Here is a 23,859-nt window from a genome sequence, read left to right as displayed (position 1 = left end):
CTGTACTATAAGCCCTAGGAGGGCAGGCCCAGGGCTGCTGTGGTCACCTCTTGAGGCAGGAGAATAGGGAATTAGGGTAACCAAGGGTAAAGCCATAAGCAAAAGAACGCAGGTACACCTAGTTCTAGGCAAGATTAGGCAGCACAGAAGCCACATCCCCATTCCTGTGATAACAAGGGACAAGGTTTCACCATCTTGCCATGCTGGTCTTGAATTCCTGACCTCAGGTGATCTGCCTGCCTTGGCCTCCCAAAATGCTGGGATTACAGGCGTGAATCACCGTGCCCGGCTAACATCTCTTACTTATTTTATTTTATTTTTGAGATAGTGTCACTCCCTCACCCAGGCTGGAGTGCAGTGGCCATGATCTCGGCTCACTGAAACCTCTGCCTCCTGGGTTCAAGTGATTCTCCTGCCTGAGCCTCCCGGGTAGCTGGGATTATAGGCACCTGCCCCCATGTCCGGCCAATTTTTGTATTTTTAGTAGAGACGGGGTTTCATTATGTTGGCCAGGCTGGTCTTGAACTCCTGACCTCAGGTGAGCCACCCGCCTCGGCCTCCCAAAGTGGTGGGCTTACAGGTGTGAGCCACTGCGCCTGGCCTGCTATGACACGTTAATCATGTAAGGTAAATAGTCAGTGGCTGGCACATGGAGAGCCCTCAACAGACAGGACTCGGACTCAGTTCCGCTACTATTATTGCTAAGCAGAATGGCATGTTAGGTGGTTCTGTGTTGGTCACAGAAGCACCGAATGTTCCTCAAATGTGAGATCTATCCCCCAGAGGAGTTTCAGCCATACTTGTGTGCCCTGTGCCTGCCATCTGTCAGGATCCTCCTATGGAGAGGTATTAAACTTGAACAGCACAAAGCTCTTATTTGCAAACATGCCTCTCCCACTCTCAGGAAGAGAGGCTTCATGAGAAACCACTCAGAAGTGGTGGTGTTTTTATTTATCTTTTGGTTCTTTTTGACAAAGAAAAAAAAAAAGCAGCATGTGTAGAAGACACATTTTGGAGTCTGGCCAATTTCCAAGGTAAAACCTCCCACCTGTTTTCTGAGCCCTCAGCTCCCACAGACAGGGATGAGCCTCTGATGCTTTGCTTGCACAACGTGTCACAGCAATGGGACCAAGGATGGCACCGAGTCAACCCATCAGATGTTTTCTTCAGGTGTTTCAGAAACAGGGCAAAGGGAGTCTGGTTACGTTGCGTTGTTCCCTTGAACAGAGATGTTGCAGACTTGGAAGCTATGGGATGGGGTCTTTTCCCACGTGGATAGAGACGTACAAAGTGCCCATCTGCAGAGAGAGACAGAGAACTGTGAATTTCATGTGCAGGAGGAAAGGAATTGTAAGGGCTTGGGGTAGGGCTGAAGTGTGTGGGTGGGGGAGGCTGGCAGAGAGAGCTGTGTGTACTTCCACATTTCTTCGTAGATTGTGAAAATGGCCACAGATTTTTCCCTTCCTAGCAAGAGGTGGAGTCAACTTCCCCATTCCCTGAATTTGGCGTCACGTAACTTTGGCCAATGAAGTCCTTTCTGTGGCAGAAGTGATGGCATGTCCATTTTGAGCTTGAGACTTAAGGGGCCTTGCAGTTTCTGCTGTTACTCTTGGAATCCTGCCTCTGCCATGTGAACAAGCTTGGGTCACCCTGCTAGAGGATGAGAGACAACATGAAGGAGAGGCCAGTTGTCCCAGCTATGAGGCTATCCTAGTCCAGACAGCCCCTGGGCAATCTGCCAACTGACCCCAGATGCAGGAGCGAGCCTGGCAGAGACCAGAAGAACTACCCAGCTGAGCCCAGCCCAAATGGATGACCCATGAAATTGCAAGCTAAATAAATGGCTGTTATTTCAAGCCAGTGAATTTTGGGGAGGTAGTTTGTTACAAAGCAAATGCTGACTGTCACACCTATGGATTGCTGAAAAATTTCATAGGTCCTTATATTAAACTGTTCATTTTATTTTTTCCTGAGCTACTTCAGTGCGTTTCTTTTGCATGGAGCCCAAGAGGTTTATGAAATATAGACTGCTTGTTTAGGCGGCTTCCAGGAATTTGATGAGCTGGGCAGATGGGGTGCTGGCAGTTGGCAAAAGGAGAAAAAAGCAGCTCCTGGAGCTCTCCACAGGAGGGGAACATCTCACAGACAAATGACCAGGGAACCAGGAGGGAGGAAATCACATATGGAGTCTTTGCCCAGGAACTTCATTCTGTTCCAAAACCTAGGATTTCCTTCACACCCTTCCCGGTATTACCTCTTCAGCTGACAGGAGAGTTGCCCACATTTCAGCTGCATATTCCTATTCTCTGCCTGTCAGTCCTGCAGTGGAGAGAGAGAGAGACAAAGAGAGGGAAAGAGAGAGAGAGAGAATAAGAATCGACTGAATTATTATCCGCTCCCCACATTAATACCTAGTCCTAACCCTCCAATGTGACTATATTTGGAGATAGATTCTTCAGACACAATAAGGTTAAATGAGATCATAAGAGTGGGGTCCTGATCCAATAAGACTGGTATCCTTACAAGAAGAGGAAGAGACACCAGGGATGAGCATAGAGAAAAGGTCATGTGAGGACACAGCAAGAAAGTGGCCTTCTGCAAGCCACGGAGAGGGGCGCTATGGGACATCAAACTGGCTGCCACCATGATCTTGGACTTCCAGCCTCCAGAACTGTGAGAAAATAAATTTTTGTTGTTTAAGCCCCCGTCTGTAGCATTTTGTCACAGCAGCTGGAACAAACTAATACAATCATCATCTTCACATGGCTGAGGTTTATTGAAGGCTCATGACATTCCAGGCACTGTTCACAGCTCATGACTCCCATCATTTTACTTAATCCTCACTCCTGTCTTTGGAGGAAAGTATAATCACATCCCTGGGTTTTTTTTTTTCTTTTTTCTTTTTTCTGGAGACAGTCTGACTCTGTTGCCCCCAGGCTGGAGTGCAGTGGCGCTATTTCGGCTCACTGCAACCTCCACCTCCCAGGTTCAAGAGATTCTGTTGGGAACATGCCCCCCAAAATCTGGCCATAAACTGGCCCCAAAACTGGCCATAAACAGTGGCCTAACCCTCCAGATCTTTCTTTTCCGGAGGACACTGGGCGAAAAGTAGTTGCCTCAGTGACTGTTTGAGCAGCACCTCGAGCGACCGCTGTCAGTTCTATTCAGGCAGGAATCCAGCAAGCTAGAAGAGAAGGTGATTTAGAGGCTTGGCAGTTCCCTGTTAGAATACACCCCCCAGATCAACAGGGAAATATTATAGCTACATTTGAGCCTTCTCCTTGTAAATTACTCAAAGAATTTAAACAAGCTATTCATACTAAAAAAGAATGTAGAAATAATCAGCAAGTCAGGCTGCCAGATAGGGGAAAAAAGAAAATGGCTGAGTCTGAAATATTCCAAAATGTAAAAAAGAAAACCATTGGGCTAATCAGTGTCACTCTAAGTTTGATAAAGAAGGGAACCCGATTTCGGGAAATGCTATGAGGGGCCCGTCCCGGGCCCTGTTCCAAACTGGGGCATTTCCAGCTCAGGCCATTCCCTCACCCCTGTACAATGTCTGTCCCCCGCCGCAGCTGGTAGTGCCGCAGTAGATTTATGCTGCACAAAAGCTCTGAGCCTTCTGCCTGGGGAACCCCCGCAAAAGGTCCCAACAGGAGTCTGTGGACCCTTGCTAGCAGGGACAATAGGATTACTTTTAGGAAGGTCTAGTTTAAATTTAAAAGGGGTACAAATACATACAGAAGTCATTGATTCAGATTACAATGGGGAAATTCAAATTGTTGTATCTCCTTCTGCTCCCTGGAAAGCAGAGCCAGGAGAGCGCATAGCACAGCTCCTGATTGTGCTGTATGTGGGAATGGGAAAAAGTGAAATTAAATGAACAGGAGGATTTGGAAGCACAAATAAACAAGGCAAAGCAGCTTACTGGGTAAATCAAATTACTGATAAACATCCTACCTGTGAAATAACTATTCAGGGAAAGAAATTTAAAGGTTTGGCAGATACAGGAGCGGACATTTCAATCATTTCTCTACAGCACTGGCCGTCCGCGTGGCCAATTTAACCTGCTCAATTTAACACAGTTGGAGTTGGTAAAGCCCCTGAAGTATATCAAAGTAGCTATATTTTGCATTTTGAAGGGCCCGATGGACAGCTTGGGACTATTCAACCAATTATAACTTCTGTACCTATACATCTATGGGGGAAAGATTTATTACAACAATGGGGAGCACAAGTTCTAATTCCAGAACAATTACATATCCCTCAAAATCAACATATGATGCATGAAATGGGGCATGTCCCTAGCATGGGACTAGAAAAAAATTTGCAAGTTTTGAAAGAACCGCTTCAAGCAGAAAGACAAAGTTCCAGCCAAAGCTTAGAATATCATTTTTGATGGCAGCCATTGTTAAGCTTCCAGAACCGATACCTTTAAAATGGTTAACAGATAAGCCAATTTGGATAGAACAATGGCCACTAAGTAAAGAAAAACTGGAGGCTTTAGAGGACTTAAAACTGGCCTTTAATAGTCACAGATTTAAAAGACTGTTTCTGTACTATCCCTTTAGCTGAGCAAGACTGTGAATGGTTTGCATTTACAACCTGTAGCCTGCTAAGCGTTTTCATTGTTTTACAGATGGGTCTAATAATGGTAAAGCTTCTTATTCTGGCTTGAAAAGTAAAGTTTTCCAGACACCCTATACTTCAGCTCAGAAAGTGGAGCTTGTAGGTGTAATTGAGGTATTGAGTGCTTTTGATATGCCTATTAATGTGATTTCTGATTCTTCATACGTGGTTCATTCCACACAGTTAATTGAAAATGCTCAGTTATGATTTCATACAGATGAACAACTGATGATAAAAACAAAACAGGGGGAGAAACAGGGATTATGGGACAGCCCATACACAATTGAATCTAGCATTATTAACTTTAAATTTTTTGAGCCTGCCCAAAAGCCAGATGTTATCAGCAGCTGAACAGCATCTACAGAAACCAGCTGCAAAGACAGAAGCAGAACAATTGGTTTGGTGGAGAGATCCGATAACAAAAAGTTGGGAAATAGGTAAAATAATAACTTGGGGTAGAGGTTATGCTTGTGTTTCTCCAGGCCAAAATGAACAGCTGATTTGGATACCATCAAGACACTTGAAAACTTATCATGAGCCAGATGCCGAGGAAAGAGACTCCGGGAGGATCCTGGCGACCCCCTGGTTGCAGCCATGTCGAGGCTGATGCTGAGGAGGACCCCAACTGTCATGAGCAACACCCGTTGAACACAGCCACCCACCTGGGGACAGATCAAGAAGCTGTCACAGCTGGCAGAAGAAAACCTGAGGAAAGTGGCACAACCAGTCACAATAAGTAATGGTAGCTATGATAGCGGTGATCACAATTGCCGTGAGTATTACTTAAAGAAGGGCTGACACAGAGAACAATGATACTTATAAGGCATATTTATCAATCTTGGCTGGCAATAATGCCTGGATGTAATCACTCTATGACACAGTTACACGTGCTTTCTGATCTCAGTATTTACCATAATAAATCTGCTCCTATAATTGAGGCATACCGCCCTCAAAAACCTATTTGTAAACAAAATTGAACCTGGCCAGAAAAAATGAACATACTTGTTTAGGAAGATTGCACTGCAGAACAGGCAGAGGTGCTGCACAATGATTCTTATGGAATCATTATTAATTGGTCTCCTAAAGGGATGTTTAGCTTAAATTGCACCTCGCAGTCTGCGTGCCACAGCCACACTATGTTCAGCTGGTCTGAACAAAATGGTCAGATGGTAAAAACGGCAAGAAGTACGGCAAGAATTCCTATTATCTGAAACCATGGCGGTATAGTGGCACCTCAACCTCAAATGATATGGCCCACTGTAGGAGCTTAACATAAGGATTTGTGGAAACTATTAATAGCTCTTAATAAGATCAAAATTTGGGAAAGAATAAAAAAGCATCTAGAAGGACACTCTACAAACTTGTCTTTGGATATTGCAAAATTAAAAGAACAAATATTTAAAGCATCCCAGGCACACCTGACCTTACTGCCAGGAACTGGCGTGCTTGAAGGAGCTGCAGACAGATTAGCAGATAGTAACGGATTAAAATGGATAAAAACACTTGGAAGTTCTGTGATTTCAATGATGATTATGCCTTTAATCTGTGTTGTTTGTCTTTGTACAGTCTGCAGATGCAGATCCTGACTCCTGCGAGAAGTAGCTCACCGTGACAAAACTGCCTTTGCTTTTATTGCTTTGCAAATCAAAGAAGGGGGACATGTTAGGAACAGGCCACCCCCAAAACCTGGCCATAAACTGGCCCCAAAACTGGCCATAAACAGTATCTCTGCAGCACTGTGACATGTTCATGATGGCCATGATGCCCACGCTGGAAGCTTGTGGGTTTACCGGAATGAGGGCAAGGAACACCTGGCCCACCCAGGGCGGAAAACCACTTAAAAACGTTCTTAAACCACTAACAACAGTATGAGCGAACTGCAGTATAAGCAGGACATGCTCCTGCTGCAGATAAATAGCCACACCCATGCCTTTATTTTGGCCCATTCCTTTGTTTCCGATAAGGGATACTTTTAGTTAATCTAAAATCTATAGAAACAATGCTAATGACTGGCTTGCTGTTAATAAATACGTGGGTAAGTCTCTCTTTGAGGCTCTCAGCTCTGAAGGCTGTGAGACCCCTGATTTCCCACTTCACACCTCTATATTTCTGTGTCTTTAATTCCTCTAGCGCCACTGGGTTAGAGTTTCCCAGCTCCGTAACTTACTAGCAGTGAGGCTGTAGGCAAGCCACTCCCCTTCTCTGTGCCTCAGTTTGCCTATCTGCAAAATGCAGATGATAATAATAGCATCTGACTCTCTGGGTTGTTGTGAGTGAATTTTTCTTTTGCTAGTGCCCTCTTCTATCTCTTTGTTGCTGTGATCCCATTTTGGAAACCAATGAGTCAGATGGGCTCCTCAGGAGTCCCTATCACGCTCCTTGATGGAGGTGTTGGTTTCATCTCTGTTTCCTTGTTGAGCCAGCTCTGTGCTCCATGGGGGCTGAGTGGATGTTGCCCAGTGGACGGAGGTGAGGGATGGAGGTACCTTAGGCTCCGGATGATGGTGAAACACATGCCTCCAATCAGTGTCCTGGCTCCCAGGATCCCAGCTGCAAGGAGCCCGATGGCAGAGCCTCCTGACAGGGACAGAGTGGGGTCCGGCTCCATGGGCTCTGCTTCTGTGGGCTGCACGATGGGTTCTGGGGACCAAGGAGGGGTGAGATTGGAGGAGCCGTCTGCCCGCCCTCCCTGTGCACCCCTCCCTCCTGCCATTCCCCCTCCCAAGTGTCTTTTCAATCCAACCGTCTCTTCCATCCTCCAGGTCTCCGGCCCCCTCTCCTCTCTGCTCTCCTGCCCTAGTCCAGTGCCCATCCACCTTCCTACCACATGGAAGCCAGAAGGATCTTTCTAAAGCTCACACCTGACCCTGTTCCTCCCCTGCTCAGAACCCTGCTGTGGCTCCCCAACACCCTGGGGCAGAAGTCAGTTTCTCACCTTAGCCTTTGAGGCCCTGCCACCTGGCCAGCCTCATCCCTCTCACTGCCCTGCCTTTATAGCCATGCAACCCTGCACTCCACTCAATTTTCCAAGCTCATCCCTTTCTTTCTCTCTTGCCTCCAGGCCTGTCTATGCTGCACTCTCTCTCTGGAATGCCATCTCTCTCTCGGCTTGCATAATTCCCCCCCACTTTTTTTTTTTAGACAGAGTCTCCCTCTGTCACCAGGCTGGAGTGCAGTGGCACAATCTTAGCTCACTATCTCCACCTCCTGGGTTCCAGTAATTCTTGTGTCTCAGCCCCCCTGGTAGCTGGGATTACAGGTACGTGCCACCATTCCCAGCTAATTTTTGTATTTTTAGTAGAGACGGGGTTTCACCATGTTGGCCAGCCTGGTCTCAAACTCCTAGCCTCAAGTGATCCACCCACCTCAACCTCCCAAAGTGCTGAGACTACAGGAATGAGCCACTGTACCTGGCCAGCTTGCATAATTCTTATGTATTGTAGTACCACCTCAGGTGTCCCTTCTTCCAGGGAGCCCTCCTTAACTCCTAGGCTGAGTCCCATAGCTCTCTGGGCTCCCCCATCCCAGCCCTGCCCACTCTGATGATCACCATCTGTGGACACTGGACTGTGAGTCTTGTGAAGGGAGGGCTGCAGCTGTCTTGGTCGCCAGGGTGTTCCCAGCTATATGGGCTGGCCACACAGCAAGTGCTCATAAACATTTCCTGGGCAGTTGATGAATGAGCAAAGGGGGTCTTGGAAGTATTGTCCTTCTCAATAAATATCAGGGTCAGTAGGTGCTATAAAATTTACATTTTTTACCCCAGTGCATCAGCCCTGAAACTCCCACTGGACCCTGGCCAGGGAGGTGAGGTGGTTCTCTGGGACCCAGCCAAGCTGAGATTCCCATCACCCATTCCATTCCACGTCCCAGCTCTGAACCTTGACTCATGCATTCTTTGCTACCCCAAATACCCTCCCCCTCTTCTATCCTGGCCAGTTCCTCTGCATACCTCTAGTTCACTCCAAGCCATGGTAGTCCATTTGCATACTGCTATGAAGAAATACCCGAGACTGGGTACTTTATTTAAAAAAAGGAGGTTTAATGGACTCCCAGTTCCACGTGGCTGGGGAGGCCTCACAATCATGGCAGAAGGTGAAGGAGGAGCAAAGGCATGTCTTGCATGGCGGCAGGCAAGAGAATGTGTGCAGGGGAACCGCCTTTTGTAAAACCATCAGAACTTGTGAGACTTATTGACTATCATGAGAACAGCATGGGAAAAACTTGACCCCATGATTCAGTTACCTCATACCGGGTCCCTCTCATGACACATGGGGATTATGACAGCTACAATTCAGGATGAGATTTGGGTGGGGACACAGCCAAACCATATCACCATGTGTCCCCCCATGAATAACACACTAAAAATAATATTCACCATAACAGCTGCTATTCAAGGCACCTGCTGCCTGACAGTTGTTCTGCCAAACTCAGTCACCCCTTGTTTTCATTCCTTATAACAACCCTGTAGAGGTATATAGGATTACCCCCATTATACACATGAGGAAACTGGGGCTTAGAGAGGGGAAGTCACTTGCATTAAGTTACCGAGCCAGGAAGGCACAGGAACAGGGACTGAACTGAGTTTTGACCAGGTCCCAAACCACTTCTCTGATCTCAACAACTTGCTGTCATTTTGATTGCCACCTAGGGCTCCATATACCGACTGTATATGGTAATAGCTACAATTAATAATGACAATGCTAATTGCAACAGTGATATTGGCTCATGGTTATTGAGCACTCATTAGTGTTCGATAGTGCTAGACATTATTGTTTTAAGCTATTCACCTGCTTATCTCATTGAATGCTCACAACTACACACTGGGGTAGGCACTATTATCTTCCCAGTGTTATAAATGAGGAAACTGAGGCACAGAGAAGTCAAGGCACCGGCTCAGAGTCACACAACCAGGGATTCAAATTCCAAAGCCATTGCTTTGAACCACTCCTTAGATGATGACAATGGTGATTTTTTTTTTTTTTGAGACAGTTATCCTCTGTCACTCAGGCTGGTGTGCAGTGGTGCGATTACAGCTCACTGCAGCCTTAAACTCCTGGGCTCAAGTGACCACCATGCCTGATTAACTTTTTTAACTTTTTTTTTTTTTTTGGTAGAGACAGGGTCTCACTATGTTGTCCAGGTTGGTCTCTAACTCCTGGGCTCAAGTGATCCTCCTGCCTCAGCCTCCCAAAGTGCTGGGGTTACGGGTGTGAGCCACTGCACCTGGCCCACTCCTTAGATTTTGATCTGTATATTTTGCAGGTATGTGCTGAGACTTAGAGAGGCAAAGAGGCTTCCCATGTTCATGTAGCCAGCAAATGGTTGGAGCCAAGGACCCAGGTAGCCTGGTCCAGATCCTAAGTTGGGCTTTCATCATAGTTAACCTCTTTGAGCCTCAGCCTGTCATCTGAAAATGGCCTAATTGGCTGGGCAAGGTGGCTCATGTCTGTAATCGCAGCAGTTTGGGAGGCCAAGGTGGGTGGATCACTCGAGCCCAGGAGTTTGAGATCAGCCTGGACAACACAGAGAAACCCCGTCTCTCCTAAAAATACAAAAATAGGCTAGATGTGGTGGTGCATGCCTGTAATCCCAGCTACTCAGGAGGCTGAGGCATGAGAATCACTTGAACCTGGGAGGCAGAGGTTGCAGTGAGTTGAGATCACACCACTGTACTCCAGCCTGGGTGACCGAGCAAGACTCTGTCAAAAAAAAAAAAAAAGAAGAAGAAGAAGGAGAAGAAGAAGAAAAAGAAGAAGAAGAAGGAGGAGGAGGAGGAGGAGGATGAAAGAAGAAGCAAGAAAGAAGAAGGAAGAAGAAGGAGGAAGAAGGAGGAGGAGGAAAAGAAGGAGAAGAAAGAAGAAAGAAAAAGAAGAAGAAAGAAGAAAAAGAAGAGGAAAGAAGAAAGAAGAAGAAAGTGGCCTAATAATCCATAGTCTGCCAGGTGGATGGAACATTGGAATGACATTTTGCCTATAAAGGGTCTCGAAGGGGACTGCTCATAGTAGGTGCCTCAGGGGAATCAGAGAGGCTGCCTTTCCAGAGGCTGGAGAGGGTGCAGGGCTCTTGGGTGGGGTGGGGTGGGATGGGGGACTTACTTGGCAGTGAGATGGTCACAGTCTCGGAGACCAGCTGTTTCTTGCTGTTCGTGGCTATGCACATGTAGGTGCCCAGCTGCTCCCAGGACAACCGTCGGATGAACAGCTTCTCTCCCATCCCACAGGGCACCCCATTGAAGGTCCAGCTCAGCACGGGCTCAGGGTCCATTGTCACTACCCACTGCAGGGTCACAGAATAGTTGAGCTCACTCTGGATGACTTCCCGGATAGCAGCTGGGAATGTCTTCAGTGGCATTAGTTGGAGGCTGTCTGTGCAAACAGAGAACAAGGCCACAAGAGTGGAGATCACTCAGAAAAGCTGGGCATTTCTTCTGCCCACCCTAGAGACGTCCATTCTTTCATGTGTTCATTCATTCATTAATTCACCCATGAATGTGTTTGAAGAGCCTGGTCTGTGCCCAGTGCCCCCAGTCCAACCCCTTGCCCTTCCCACTTCCAACGGCCAGCACCTGCATCCCGTTGCCTAAGGACTTTCACTGGTGGCCAAAGCCTACTCTGCCCATGGAGGAAGCAGGCTGGAAGTGCTGGGGAATAAGCACATCAGGGAGCAGCCCTCCACAATGCCAGGACAGGTTGGTGTATAAATTCCCCAGCTCCCTCGCTGCTATGTGGGATAACTCTGCAGCGTCGTTCCACACCAGGGCCTGAGTTCCCCAGTGGGACTGTGCTGCAGTGGCCCCTAGTAACCAGCTTGGGAACACAGCGTTTATTATTTCCTGCCTTCTCTGCCTAACTTCCCCACTCTCCAGTTCCTTGCACCTCCCAAACAGACTATCTGTCCTTGAATCCTCGCCTCTGGATCTGGGTGAACCAAATCTAGGACTCTAAGGCTCTAGGACTCGGGGGCTCAGCAGTGATTAAACAGACGCAGTCGCTGCCCTCATTAAACTTACAATTGAGTGAGGAGAGGGTCAACAAACTGATAAATATATATAGTGGTGGTAAGTGCTGTGAGGAAAACTGCACAGGGCTGTGGGGTTGGACTGGGGGTAGGGTAAGCCCGTTTCAGGTAAGGTGGGTCAAGGAGGACTTCTTTGAGGAGGTTATGTTTGAGCAGAGTCCTGAAGAAGCAAAGGAAGAAGCCATGTGGATTCCTAAGAAAAAGAATGTTCCAGGCAGAGGGAACAGCAAGCAAAAGGCCCTAAGGTGGGTGTGAGCCAAGGTGGGCATAGAGAGGAGGGAAAGGGAGAGAGGGCTGGGAGAAGAAGTCAGAGAGATAATGGGAGCAGATCATGCTGGGGTTTCCTGGGCCAGGGTGAGGACTCTGATTTTGACTCTGAGTGCAGTAGGACCCACGGGAGGACTGCCCGGAAGAGGGACGTGAGCTGGCTTAGGTTTGAACAGGCTCACTCTGGCTATCATGTGAGAACTTGACTTTAAGTTTGCAGGAGTGGAAACAGCCCAGTGAGGAGGTGACCCAAGAGGTCCCCACTTCTTGTCTGCATTTTTCAGGTGAAAGGCCCTGAGGTTTGGGGCTCATTAGGGCCAGGCTTCGTGGTCAAGTAGGGACACATCTGGGATTTGAACTCCCAGACTGTGCTGGGAACTTCCAGTTAGAGCTGATTTCTGATTTCAATGCAATGTTATAAGTGAAAAGAACTTTAGCACAACCAGAGAGCTCATGGAAGGCTTCCTGGAGGAGGTGTCTGAGTTAAGCCTTGAAGGAGGAGAAAGAGCCCACTAGGTGTACAAACAAGAGGCAATATAACAGCCACCTGGATTGGGCTCTTTTTTTTTTTTTCCCTTGAAACGGAGTTTTGCTTTTTCATCCAGGCTGGAGCTTGGCTCACTGCAACCTCTACCCCCCGGGTTCAAGCAATTCTCCTGCCTCTGCCTCTCTGTAGCTGGATTATAGGCACCCACCACCACATCTGGCTAATTTTAGTATTTTTAGTGGAGATGGGGTTTCACCATGTTGGCCAGGCTGGTCTCGAACTCCTGACCTCAGGTGATCCACCCGCCTTGGCCTCCCAAAGTGCTGGGATGACAGGCATGGGCCACCATACCCGGCCATGGATTGGGCTCTTACTATGAGCCAAGCACACGTGTTAATCCGTGGCTTGTTATACTGCATGCGAGACCCATGCCCAGGTGTCTAAATCATTTAGTAGACTGTGATCAACATTTAAAACATGAAAAGAAATATTATAGAAAACATCAGAGAGCATTACTCATAGTAATAACTGTTATTACACTTGCCTTTTGGTTAGTTGTGGGATATACCGGGCATGATGTGAAAAGCATTTCTTATGAAAGCCACTGGATTTATTCATTTAATCCTCACAACAATCCTAGGAAGTAATTATTATTATTCCTTTTTTTTTTTTGAGACAGGGTCTTGTTCTGTCACTCAGGCTGGAGTGCAGTGGTGCAATCATAGCTTACTGCAACCTCCACCTCCCGGGCTCAAAGGCTCCTCCAGAATAGTTGGGATTACAGGCGTGTGCCACTACATCCAGCTATTTTTTGTAGAGATGGGGACTCACCATGTTGCCCAGGCTGGTCTTGAACTCCTGGGCTCAAGCGATCCACCCACGTTGTCCTCCCAAAGTGCTGGGGTTAAAGGTGTAAGCCACTGTGCCTGCCCTTATTCCCATTTTGATGAGAAAAGGAAGGCTCAAAGAAGTCAAGTCCTTTGAAACAAACAGGACTATTTTTTTTTTTTGAGACAGGGTCTTGCTGTGTCTCCCAGGCTGGAGTGCAGTGGCAAAGTTACAGCTCACTGCAGCCTCAGCCTCCCGGGCTCAAGGGATCCTTCCATCTCAGCCTCCTGAATGGCTGGGACTATGGGTGCACATCACCAGGCTTGGCTAATTTTTAAATTCTTTGTTGAGATGGGGTCTCATCATGTTGCCCAGGCTGGTCTCGAACTTCTGAGCTCGAGCAATCCTCTCACCTCGGCCTCCCAAACTGCTGGGATTACAGGTGTGAGCCATAGCACCTGGCCAGGGCTAACATTTACTTGCTGTTTGTCAGGCATTGTTGTAGGCATTTAGCACAGATTAACTCACTTATGCCTCACAGTCACCCTATGAGGTAGGTTCTGCTATGACCTCATTGCACAGATGGGGAAACTGAAGTGCAAAACAGAAAGTTACTTTTTTGCAGGGACTCAGGGGCATAACAGATGGCGGAGGGATTTGATCCAGGGAGTTCTCGCCGCAGAGCCTGCACCACCGAGCGTGAGTTCCTGCAGCCTCTCTCTTTAGAAAGGGCCCTTCGGACCGAGAATGGCATAGGCAAAGGTGTGGAGCCAGGCCTTTAGAAGAATTAGCCTTCAGGCCGGGCACGGTGGCTCACGCCTGTAATCCCAGCACTTTGGGAGGCCAAGGCAGGTTGATCACCTGAGGTCAACAATTCGAGACCAGCCTGGCCAACATGGTGAAACCTTGTCTCTGCTAAAAATACAAAAATTATCCGGGCGTGGTGGCGGGCGCCTGTGATCCCAGCTACTCAGGAGGCTGAGGCAGGAGACTCGCGTGAACTCCTGTGGTGGAGGTTGTAGTGAGCCGAGATCACACCACTTCACTCCAGCCTGGGTGACAGAGTGAGGCTCCATCTCACAAAAAAAAAAAAAAAAAAAAAAAAAAATTAGTCATCAAATCACAGAAATACAGATGGATGAACCTCAGTGGTCCATAAATTCTCTGGGAGGGTAGTAAAAACCCGTCTGTACAGAAGCGGGGTTCTAATCGCAATCCCCACCTTTGCATTGTACCATGGAGACGTTGCTGGGCTGGAGAGGCCGCACAGAAGGAGAGAGGCTCCAGGATCAATGAGTCATCATATGACCTTTGCTCAGCTCTTTGCTTGTCACATGACCACAGGCCATTGATGTCACATCTCTGAGCCTCAGTTTCCCCACCTGTGCAATGGGTTGCTGCTCAGAGCTGCTGCTTCTTGGGCTGCTGGGAAATCATTCAGTGTCTGGCATGTCAAGAATGCTCAGTGAACTGGCTCCCTTCACCATTTTTTTTTCTTTGAGTTGGAGTCTCACTCTGTTGCCCAGGCTGGAATGCAGTGCCGCAATCTCGGCTCACTGCAACCTCTGCCTCCTGGGTCCAAGCAATTCTCCTGCCTCGGCCTCTCGAGTAGCTGGAAATACAGGTGTGTGCCACCATGCCTGGCTTAATTTTTTGTGTTTTTATCAGAGATGGGTTTCACCACGTTGGCCAGGCTGGTCTCAAAGTCCTGACGTCAAGTGATCCGCCTGCCTCAGCCTCCCAAAGTGCTGGGATTACATGCGTGAGCCACTGCACCCAGCCTCCCTTCAGGCTTGCTTCCCCGTGTTTACTCTGGCTGGCCTCTCTGCAGGAACACTTTTCCCTACTTTTCACTGGGCAAATTCCTGCCCATCGTACAGGTCCCAGCTCAGGCTTCAGGAAGCTCTACTGGCCCTCCAGGGCTGTCAGACACCTTCTTTGGTTCCCACATCTCCCTGGCTGCAATCTCAGCATCAACCAGTACAGAGAAGTCACGAAAGAGGTATTTGATGCGCACGTAAAAAGTCAGCTCTGGGAAAGTCCTGTTGCATAGAAATCTGAAGGTCACTCCTAAAGCCTATTGTCAGCCCTCTTCACCCAAAACTCCACCTGCCTCCCTCTGTGACACTGAAATGCCAGTGGCCTCATCTGTCCCATGGCCTGTACATGCTCTACTCTCATTGTGTCAAACTCATCAGCATCTCTCTTACCCTTCCAGTGCTTGTCCACGTTGTTTCTGCTGCCTGGAACAACCTTCCATATATTTATCGGCTAAATTCTATTTTGCTTCAGATATAATTTTAAATGCTACTCCTGCAGATAAACTTTCTGACCCTACACTTGGAATTGTTCATTTAGTGTCTGTCTCCCGTGATAGATTGAGAATTCCATGGTGGGAGAGATCAACTCTGTATTGTTCACTGCTGAATTCCCCCTCCTCCAGGAAGTCCTCCCAGACTCCTCAAAGGGGCCAGGTGCTCTCTGGGCTCCCACAGTCCTGTGGGTTCCACCCAGCCCAGCCCTGCCAACTCTGGGTCATCATTATCTGGGGATGGGTCTGTCTCCCTCCCTGGACTGTGAGTGCAAGGATGGGAGGAAGAGGCCAGGGCTGTCTCAGTCCCTGTTGTGTCTCCAGCATTGCCCAGTACAGGGTAGGTCCTGATGGCTTGTTGAATAAATGGATAGCAAAATGTTCCCACTCCCCAAAGCCTTCCCCCAAAGCCCCAGCCCTCCTAGCCCATATCACTGTTCCTAGGGAATGAACCCCTTTTCTACACACCCATTCGTGTGCCTACTGTAGAGCTGGGAGCCCACATGGAGTGGGCTGACTAGCACTTTGGGAGGCCGAGGTGGGTGGATCACGAGGTCAGGAGCTAGAGACCAGCCTGACCAATGTGGTGAAACCCCGTATTTATTAAAAATACAAAAATTAGATCATCCCTGGATGATCTAGAGGCCAAATACATTGGGTTGGAAGGAATACTTGGCTAAACCCTTTGGGATTCTGAGGGATGGGGGTAGGGGTGAGCCCCAAAGGCATTCTCCACTAGCAACCTGTGGCAGAAAGTGCTGGATGTCTGCCAACATCTCTTTTCTCCTTTGTTTAGTCACAAAACCCCACATTTTAGCTAGGCAGATGGCTGCCTGGAATAAGGGCTACATTTTTAGCTCCCGTTGCAACTAAGGATGACCAAGTGACTAGATTCCAGCCAACGGGGTGTGAGCAGCCACCATGCCGGGCCTTAAAAGGAAGGCATTTTCACCTCCTTTCCCCCCTCTCTGGTATGTTGGCTGGAATGCAGACGTTACGGGAGTCACCTTGGATCCCATGGATGGGACAACACCCTGTCAATAACGGAAAACTCGAAGGACCCTACATCTTGGCACCATGGAGCCACTGTATCATCCTTAAACTGCTTATGCCAGACTGTTATGGGAAAGAGAAATAAACTCCCATCTTGCTTCAGACACTGGAATTTTTTTTTTGAGACAGAGTCTCACTCTGTGGCCCAATTTGGAGTGCAGTGGCATGGTCTTGGCTCACTGCAACCTCCGACTCCCAGGTTCAAGCGATTCTACTTCCTCAGTCTCCTGAGTAGTTAGGATTACAGGCGCCTGCCACTATGCCCAGCTAATTTTTGTATTTTTAATAAATACGGGGTTTCACCATGTTGGTCAGGCTGGTCTCGAACTCCTGACCTCGTGATCCACCCGCCTTGGCCTCCCAAAGTGCTGGGATTACAGGCATGAGCCACCGTGCCTGGCCAACCCTGGAACTTTTTGAGTCTTTGTTAGAGCATCAGAATCTGAACCCTAACTAAGTTGATCTGTGTTATGAACTGAATTGAGTCCCCCACCAAACATATATGTTGAAACCCTAACCCCCAGTACCTCAGAATGTGACTGTATTTGGAGATAAGGTCTTTAATGAGGTGATTAAGTTAAAATGAAGTTGTTAGGGTGGGTCCTAATCCAACCTGACTGGTGCCCTTATAAGAAGAGGAAGTTTGGACACACAGAGAGACACCAGGGATGTGCACACACAGAAGAAAGACCACACAAGGACAGAATGAGAAGGCACCCTTGTGCAAGTCAAAAAAGAGAGGCCTCAGGAGATGAAACCAGTCAGCAGCTTCATCTTGCAATCCATCCTTCAGAACTGTGAGGGAATAAGTTTCTGTTGATTAAGCCTAGAGTATTTTGCTCGAGCTGACTAAGCCAGTCTCTGGACTATCTTCTAAAAGGAGGATGGGTCTGGTTACCCTCAGGGCTTTGTTTTCCTAATTCAGATATGAAAGTTTGAGTCCAGGTCATAAAAATATAGATGAGGTTGAAGGCTGCTACCAGAGACCTTCTCTACCTTTCCCAAGTGATGATGAATGCAGATCTCATGCATGTCTGTTGCAAGTCTTGGCTGTTATAATTTGGGTATTTATCCCTGCCAAAATCTCATGTTGAAATGCGATCCCCAGTGTTGGTGGTGGGGCCTGGGTAAAGGTGTTTGGGCCATAGGGGCGGATCCCTCACGGCTTGGTGCTGTCCTCATGGTAGTGAGTTCTCATGAGATCTGATTGTTGTAAAATGTGGCACTTCCTCTCTGACTCTCTCTTTCTCTTGCTCCTGTTCTCATGGGAGACACCTGCTCCTCCTTTGCCTTCGCTATGATTAAAAGCTTCCTGAGGGCTCCCTAGAAGCTGAGCAGATGCTGGCACCACGCTTCCGCCTGTGGAACCATGAGCCAATCAAACGTCTTCTTCTTCTTTTTTTTTTAAAATAAATAACCCAGTCCCAGGTATGTCTTTACAGCAATGCAATAACAATCTAACATAATGACAAAAAATAGCCACAACACATTGCAACTCCTCTCCTTAAGAGGTGGGGCCTATTTCCCGCCTGTTGAAGCTGGGCTGGCCATGTGACTTGCTTTGACCAATAGGAGGTGGTGGAAGTGATGGTGGTCAGTTTTGGGCCTGGGCCTGAAGGAGTTTTGCAGCTTTACCTCTTGTTCCTCTTCCATTGCTGAGTGAACAAGCCCAGGATAGCCTGCTGGAGGTTGGGAGGCTATGTGGCCCACTCACCCCCATCACTCCAGCCACCAGCTGGTCCATGGCCAGGCACATGAAGGAGGTCATTTTGGACCAGCCAACACCGAGACACCCCAACAGCTGACCACAAGAACTGTCCAGCTAGATAAGTGATTGATGTTTTAAGTTTTGGGGTGGTTTATTGGGGAGCAATGGATAACCAGCACAGAAAGTGTCCTGGTGGGCTCTTCTGGGGTCCAGTGGGTCTGCTTTCTGAGAAGTCAGCCCCTTCCACTGTGGGGCCCCACTCACTGTTGACATGGATCTGCTCCGTCACACTCCTGCGTCCCCTGCTGGTTTCCAGCACGACGGTATAGCTGCCCGAGTCCTGAGCCGTCACGTTTCTAATGACCAGGCTGCCTTGGGTTCCCAGCATCTCTCAGCCAGTGTGAGCAGGTCCTGGGAGGCCCTCCGGGGAGAATATCATGGCTGCTGGTGAAGGGCGACAGGCTAGTCAGAGACGACACCGGTGGCAGCCAAGAGATCTTTACTGGAGAGGTAGAGGTCAGGTCGCGCGGGGGAGGGAGAGAGAGAAGAGAAGAGAAGAGAGAGAGCTGCTGGTGTGCTGGGTTTTATAGCCCTTGGGCCTACGTGGGGCGGGCCCAAGGGAAGGCGGGAGGTGCTTCTTTCTGATTGGCCCTCGTTTGGCGGGTTCAGACAGTGCCCGGTCAAGGAGGGGAGAAGAACTCGGAACCGGCGCCATTAAGGTATCCCTGTTACCTAACAGCTGGCTGGGCGTCATACCCTCGGAACCAAGACGTGGTGAGAATGCCTTCAAGGCTTCCGGGAACAGGAAGGTGGACACTGGCTCCTTCGGTCAAGGTGTTCAGCTGTGCCGAGAAGGGCAGCTCCGAGAAGGCAGAGCAGATGCAGGATGTGAGCAGGGTGACTTGGAGGAGCAGGGAAGGAGGAGGAGACAAGGGGAGCAAGTGAGACCAAAGGCGAAATGCTGTCGCTGCAAGTGATTGTTCCCAAGCCACTGAGAGTTAGTGTGGAGCATCAAGAGTTGATGATGACAGTGGCAGTAATGATAAAAGTAGAGTAAAATAACAGAGAACATTCACTAGCACCCACCACAAGCCTGACTATTCTAAGTGCTGAATGTGTATCAAATCATTGATTCCTCTCCTTGAACCCATGAAGCACACACTTATATTATACTGGATGTTGTAAAAATTGGTTTTCTACCCTTCTCTGCTCCACTCTGCTGCCTGAAAGGCTGACTTCTCTGAGCTGTGTTGTTGGGGTCCCCTTACCTTTTGCTGCTGGTTGGTTTCTGTCAGTGGGCATGCTGGCGGAAGAGGAGAGGGCAGCAGGGGAGTAAGCTTGAAGGGATTAGTCCTACAGTTGGCTGGGTCCTTCTGTTCCAGCCTACAGCTCCTGCGGAGTGTCCCTCTCCATAGACTACTAATGTCTTCTGGTTCTGGGATCCGCTTTGCTTCATTTACTCCTACCCAACCCCTCACCCAACATTTTCTCACCACCTTATTTTGAAATAATAATGGGTTATAAATCAATGTGAATGGTACATTTTTAAAGGGTGACATAATGTTTGTTCTGGACACTAAGTTATAATCTTACGTCTATTTTTTCTTTTTAAAATTAACAAATACAAATTGTATATATTTATGGTGTACAATGTGATGTTTTAAAATACATATACATTAGGCCGGGCGCGGTGGCTCACGCTTGTAATCCCAGCACTTTGGGAGGCCGAGGCGGGCGGATCACGAGGTCAGGAGATCGAGACCACGGTGAAACCCCGTCTCTACTAAAAATACAAAAAAATTAGCCGGGCGTGGTGGCGGGCGCCTATAGTCCCAGCTACTCGGAGAGGCTGAGGCAGGAGAATGGCGTGAACCCGGGAGGCGGAACTTGCAGTGAGCCGAGATTGCGCCACTGCACTCCAGCCTGGGCCACAGAGCGAGACTCCGTCTCAAAAAATAAAAAATAAAAAAAATAAAATAAAATATATATACATTGTAGAATGGCTAAATTGAGTAATTAACATATGCATTACCTCATGTACTTATTTTTTTGTGGCGAGAACACATAAAATCTACTTTCTTAGCCAATAATTTACTCATTTAAAGTGTACCATTTAAGAGCTTTTAGTATACTCACAGAATTGTGCAACCATCACCACAAACAATTTTAGAACATTTTCATCACCCCAAAAAGACACCTTGCATCTTTTGGGCATCACACCCTAATCCTTTCACTCCAGATAGGATTTTTTTTTTTTTAAACGTAAGAGTAGGCCGGTGTGTTGGCTCCCACCTGTAATCCTGCACCTTGTTGCGGTGGAGGGGGGCGGGGCAAGGCTGGAGGATTACTTGAGTCAGAAGTTCAAGACTAGCCTGGGCAACAACAGAGTGAGGCCCTGTCTCTACAAAAATAAAGAATTCGCTGGGCACGGTGGCATGCGCCTGTAGTCCCAGCTACTTAGGAGGCTGAGGTGGGAAGTCCCTCAAGTCCAGGAGTTTGAGGTTTCGGTGAGCTATGATCCTGCCACTGCACTGCAGCCTGGGTGACAGAACAAGACCTTTCTCCCTCTCTGTCTCTTTTTTTCTCTCTCCCTCTCTCTCTCTACATATATGGTATTACTCATATATACTCATATATATATATATATATCCATTTTTATGGCATAAAACTTAGACACCTAGAAATAAACACTATGTTTTGGAAACTTTTACTATTTTTTTCAAGTTATTCTTTTTTTTTTTTTTTTTTTTTTTTTTTTTTGAAGGATCTTTCTGTCACCAGGCTCGGCTCACTGCAAGCTCCACCTCCCGGGTTCAAGTGATTCCCCTGCCTCAGCCTCCAGAGTAGCAGGGACTACAGGCACGCGCCACCACGCCCGGCTAATTTTTTTTGTATTTTAGTAGAGACAGGGTTTCACCATGTCAGCCAGGATGGTCTCAATCTCCTGACCTCCTGATCCGCCTGCCTGGGCCTCCCAAAGTGCTGGGATTACAGGCGTGAGCCACTGCGCCTGGCTGTTTCTATTTCTTTTAAACAGAAAGTAGAATTATGTTCAGCAATTCTTACAAGGCATCACAAAAAACAACCTCTGCTCCTCATTATAGAATAATTTGGAAAGTAAAGTAAAAAGCAGTAAAACAAATCCTTAAGCCTAATACTCAGATAACCACTTTGGGGAGTATATTTTCTTTGAAGGTTTTTCATAATTTTTAAAATTAATTTTTAATTACTCAGGAGCTTCTCCTCAGGAAAAAAAAAATAGAGCCATATAAAGCCAAATATCCCTTTGACCTCCACCCCATGCTTGTCCTGGTCACACTCTCCAGGTACCTGCTGTTATCAAGAGAACATTTTGCATTTACGGAGTTGAAGTTTGCTGCACCGTGGCTTTGTTTTCCTTTGGACAATGTTTTGTAAGCTGCCCTGCCTCGCTTTGCAAACATGTTGTAAACCACTTTCTAAAAACTGGTTGCTATTTTATCCAGTGGCACAGCCAATTCCCAAAGTACCCCACCCTCCCCGCCCCCAGGAAGATCCAGCAACACACAGCATGCCTTGTTTCCGTCATAAAACTGCAGCAGCCTAGAAGAAACTTTCCAACCTCCTTTTCCTTCTTTCCTCCCCTCTGCCCTCCGCCCTGAGAGGGGCCTCAGAGAACAGCTCTGACGAAATAGGGAAGAGGCCCACCCCGTCCCTTTCCTCTTTCCAGTGTGACACCTGCCTGAGCTGGGGACAGAGCAAAGCTTTGAACTAGGTGGACTTTGGGGTTTTAAAATTACACGGAACTGAACTTTTTTTTTTTTTTTTAAGATGGAGTTTCGCTCTTGTTGCCCAGGCTGGAGTGCAGTGGCGCCATCTCGGCTCACCGCAACCTCCGCCTCCCGGGTTTAAGCAATTCTCCTGCCTCAGCCTCCCAAGTAGCTGGGATTACAGGCATGCGCCACCACCCTAGCTAATTTTGTGTTTTTAGTAGAGATGGGGTTTCTCCATGTTGGTCAGGCTGGTCTTGAATTCCTGACCTCAGATGATCCGCCCGCCTTGGCCTCCCAAAGTGCTGGGATTACAGGCGTGAGCCACTGCACCCGGCTCAGAACTGAAATTTTTTTTTTTTTTTTTGAGACGGAGTGTTGCTCTGTCGCCCAGGCTGGAGTGCAGTGGCACGATCTTGGCTCACTGCAAGCTCCGCCTCCCGGGTTCACGCCATGCTCCTGCCTCAGCCTCCCGAGTAGCTGGGACTACAGGCGCCCGCCACCACGCCCGGCTAATTTTTTTGTATTTTTAGTAGAGACGGGGTTTCACCGTGTTAGCCAGGATGGTCGTGATCTCCTGACCTCATGATCTGCCCGCCTTGGCCTCCCAAAGTGCTGGGATTACAGGTGTGAGTCACCGCGCCTGGCTCAGAACTGAACTTTTAAGACCTGGATAAGGAAGCAATTCATTCACTATCTGAGAGGCAGATGTGTGTGGTCTCTGGAAAGTGTGGTCTGGGAAGCCAGCCCATCTGGCTTCAAATCTTCAGTCTGCCACTTCCAAGTGTGCGACCTGGAGAGGGCACATGATCTCTCTTAACCTCAGTTTCCCCTTCTGTGAAATAGGGATTGCACAGCTTTGATCTCAAAGAGTTGTGTTAAGAGGTAAGTGTTACTACAGGAAAGCACTTAGAATGGGCTGACAGGCTGGGTGCAGTGGCTCATGCCTGTAATCCCAGCACTTGGGGAGACCGACGCAGGAGGATCGCTTGAGCCCAGGAGTTCGAGACTATTCTGGGCAACATAGTAAGACCTCCTCTCTACTAACTATAAAAAATTAGCTGGGTTTGGTGGCGCAAACCTGTGGTCCCAGCTACACAGAACGCTGAAGCAGGAGAACGGCTTCAGCCCAGCAGGTTGAAGCTGCGATGAGTCATTGTTGGGCCACTGCACTCTAGCCTGGACAACAGCAAGACCTTGTCTCAAAACGAAACCAAACAAAAAAACAAAAACCCCAAACAGGCTGGTATATAGATCTATTCAGTTACAGTGACCTTCTATTACGGCTGTTATTATTTTATGATTGTTATTATTTATATTTATTATTACTAGATTGCGGATTGCTGGGGCATTCTGGTGGAAGGGGACTGGGCTGGGGTCCCAAATTCTGATCCTGCCCCTTGCCAGCCCTGTGATCTTGGGTAGGTGACCTGGTCCCCTCTTTGTGCCTCACTTCCCTTCTTCCTAAAAGAAGCCAATAGGGTCATCTCTTGTGGTGGAGTGGCCTTCAAGAGTTCTCATGAGTTGGGTGCCTGAGCTGCACGGGCCTCAAACTGACAGGGTCGAAGCTCTGAGTGGGGGCGACTCGGACTTGTAAGGAGACTCTCTCTTCCTTGTCCCTGGCCCCTGGTGAAGCCGCTGTCTCCAACGCACCTGTTAAAAGCAGCTTCCTCCAGGCAGGGGTGTGGCCGGAGCTGACGTCCAGAGGACTCCTCATCTCGTATTCTGTCCAGGGCCTGTGCAGAGAAGGTCTCCTCATCACACATGGGGTCTTTATAGACCTCTATAGTCGTGTCTGCAGCCCCGG

General features: G+C 48.1%; 2 protein-coding genes across 2 annotated transcripts in view; both read right to left on the bottom strand.

Annotated features, from left to right (window-relative positions):
• PVR (PVR cell adhesion molecule) overlaps positions 1-1,184 on the bottom strand; it is a 29,619-nt gene extending 28,435 nt beyond the window's left edge. Inside the window, exon 1 of the mRNA XM_058428676.1 lies at positions 1,049-1,184. The gene's annotated coding sequence lies outside the window, so the exon portion shown is untranslated. The remainder of the gene's footprint in view (positions 1-1,048) is intronic.
• Positions 1,165-18,779, bottom strand: IGSF23 (immunoglobulin superfamily member 23). Its single transcript, XM_058428679.1, has 5 exons — positions 18,568-18,779; positions 10,728-10,997; positions 7,116-7,269; positions 2,255-2,319; positions 1,165-1,298 (listed from the first exon to the last, which is right to left on the bottom strand). Exons 1-4 carry the CDS (start codon positions 18,689-18,691, stop codon positions 2,286-2,288), a joined length of 582 nt encoding a protein of 193 aa, XP_058284662.1. The 5' UTR covers positions 18,692-18,779; the 3' UTR covers positions 1,165-1,298; positions 2,255-2,285.
• Positions 18,780-23,859: the final 5,080 nt, after the last annotated feature.

The sequence above is a fragment of the Hylobates moloch genome, unplaced genomic scaffold (assembly GCF_009828535.3).
Source record: "Hylobates moloch isolate HMO894 unplaced genomic scaffold, HMol_V3 SCAFFOLD_15, whole genome shotgun sequence".
Taxonomy (NCBI): domain Eukaryota; kingdom Metazoa; phylum Chordata; class Mammalia; order Primates; family Hylobatidae; genus Hylobates; species Hylobates moloch.
This window is presented reverse-complemented; position numbering and strand designations above follow the sequence as displayed.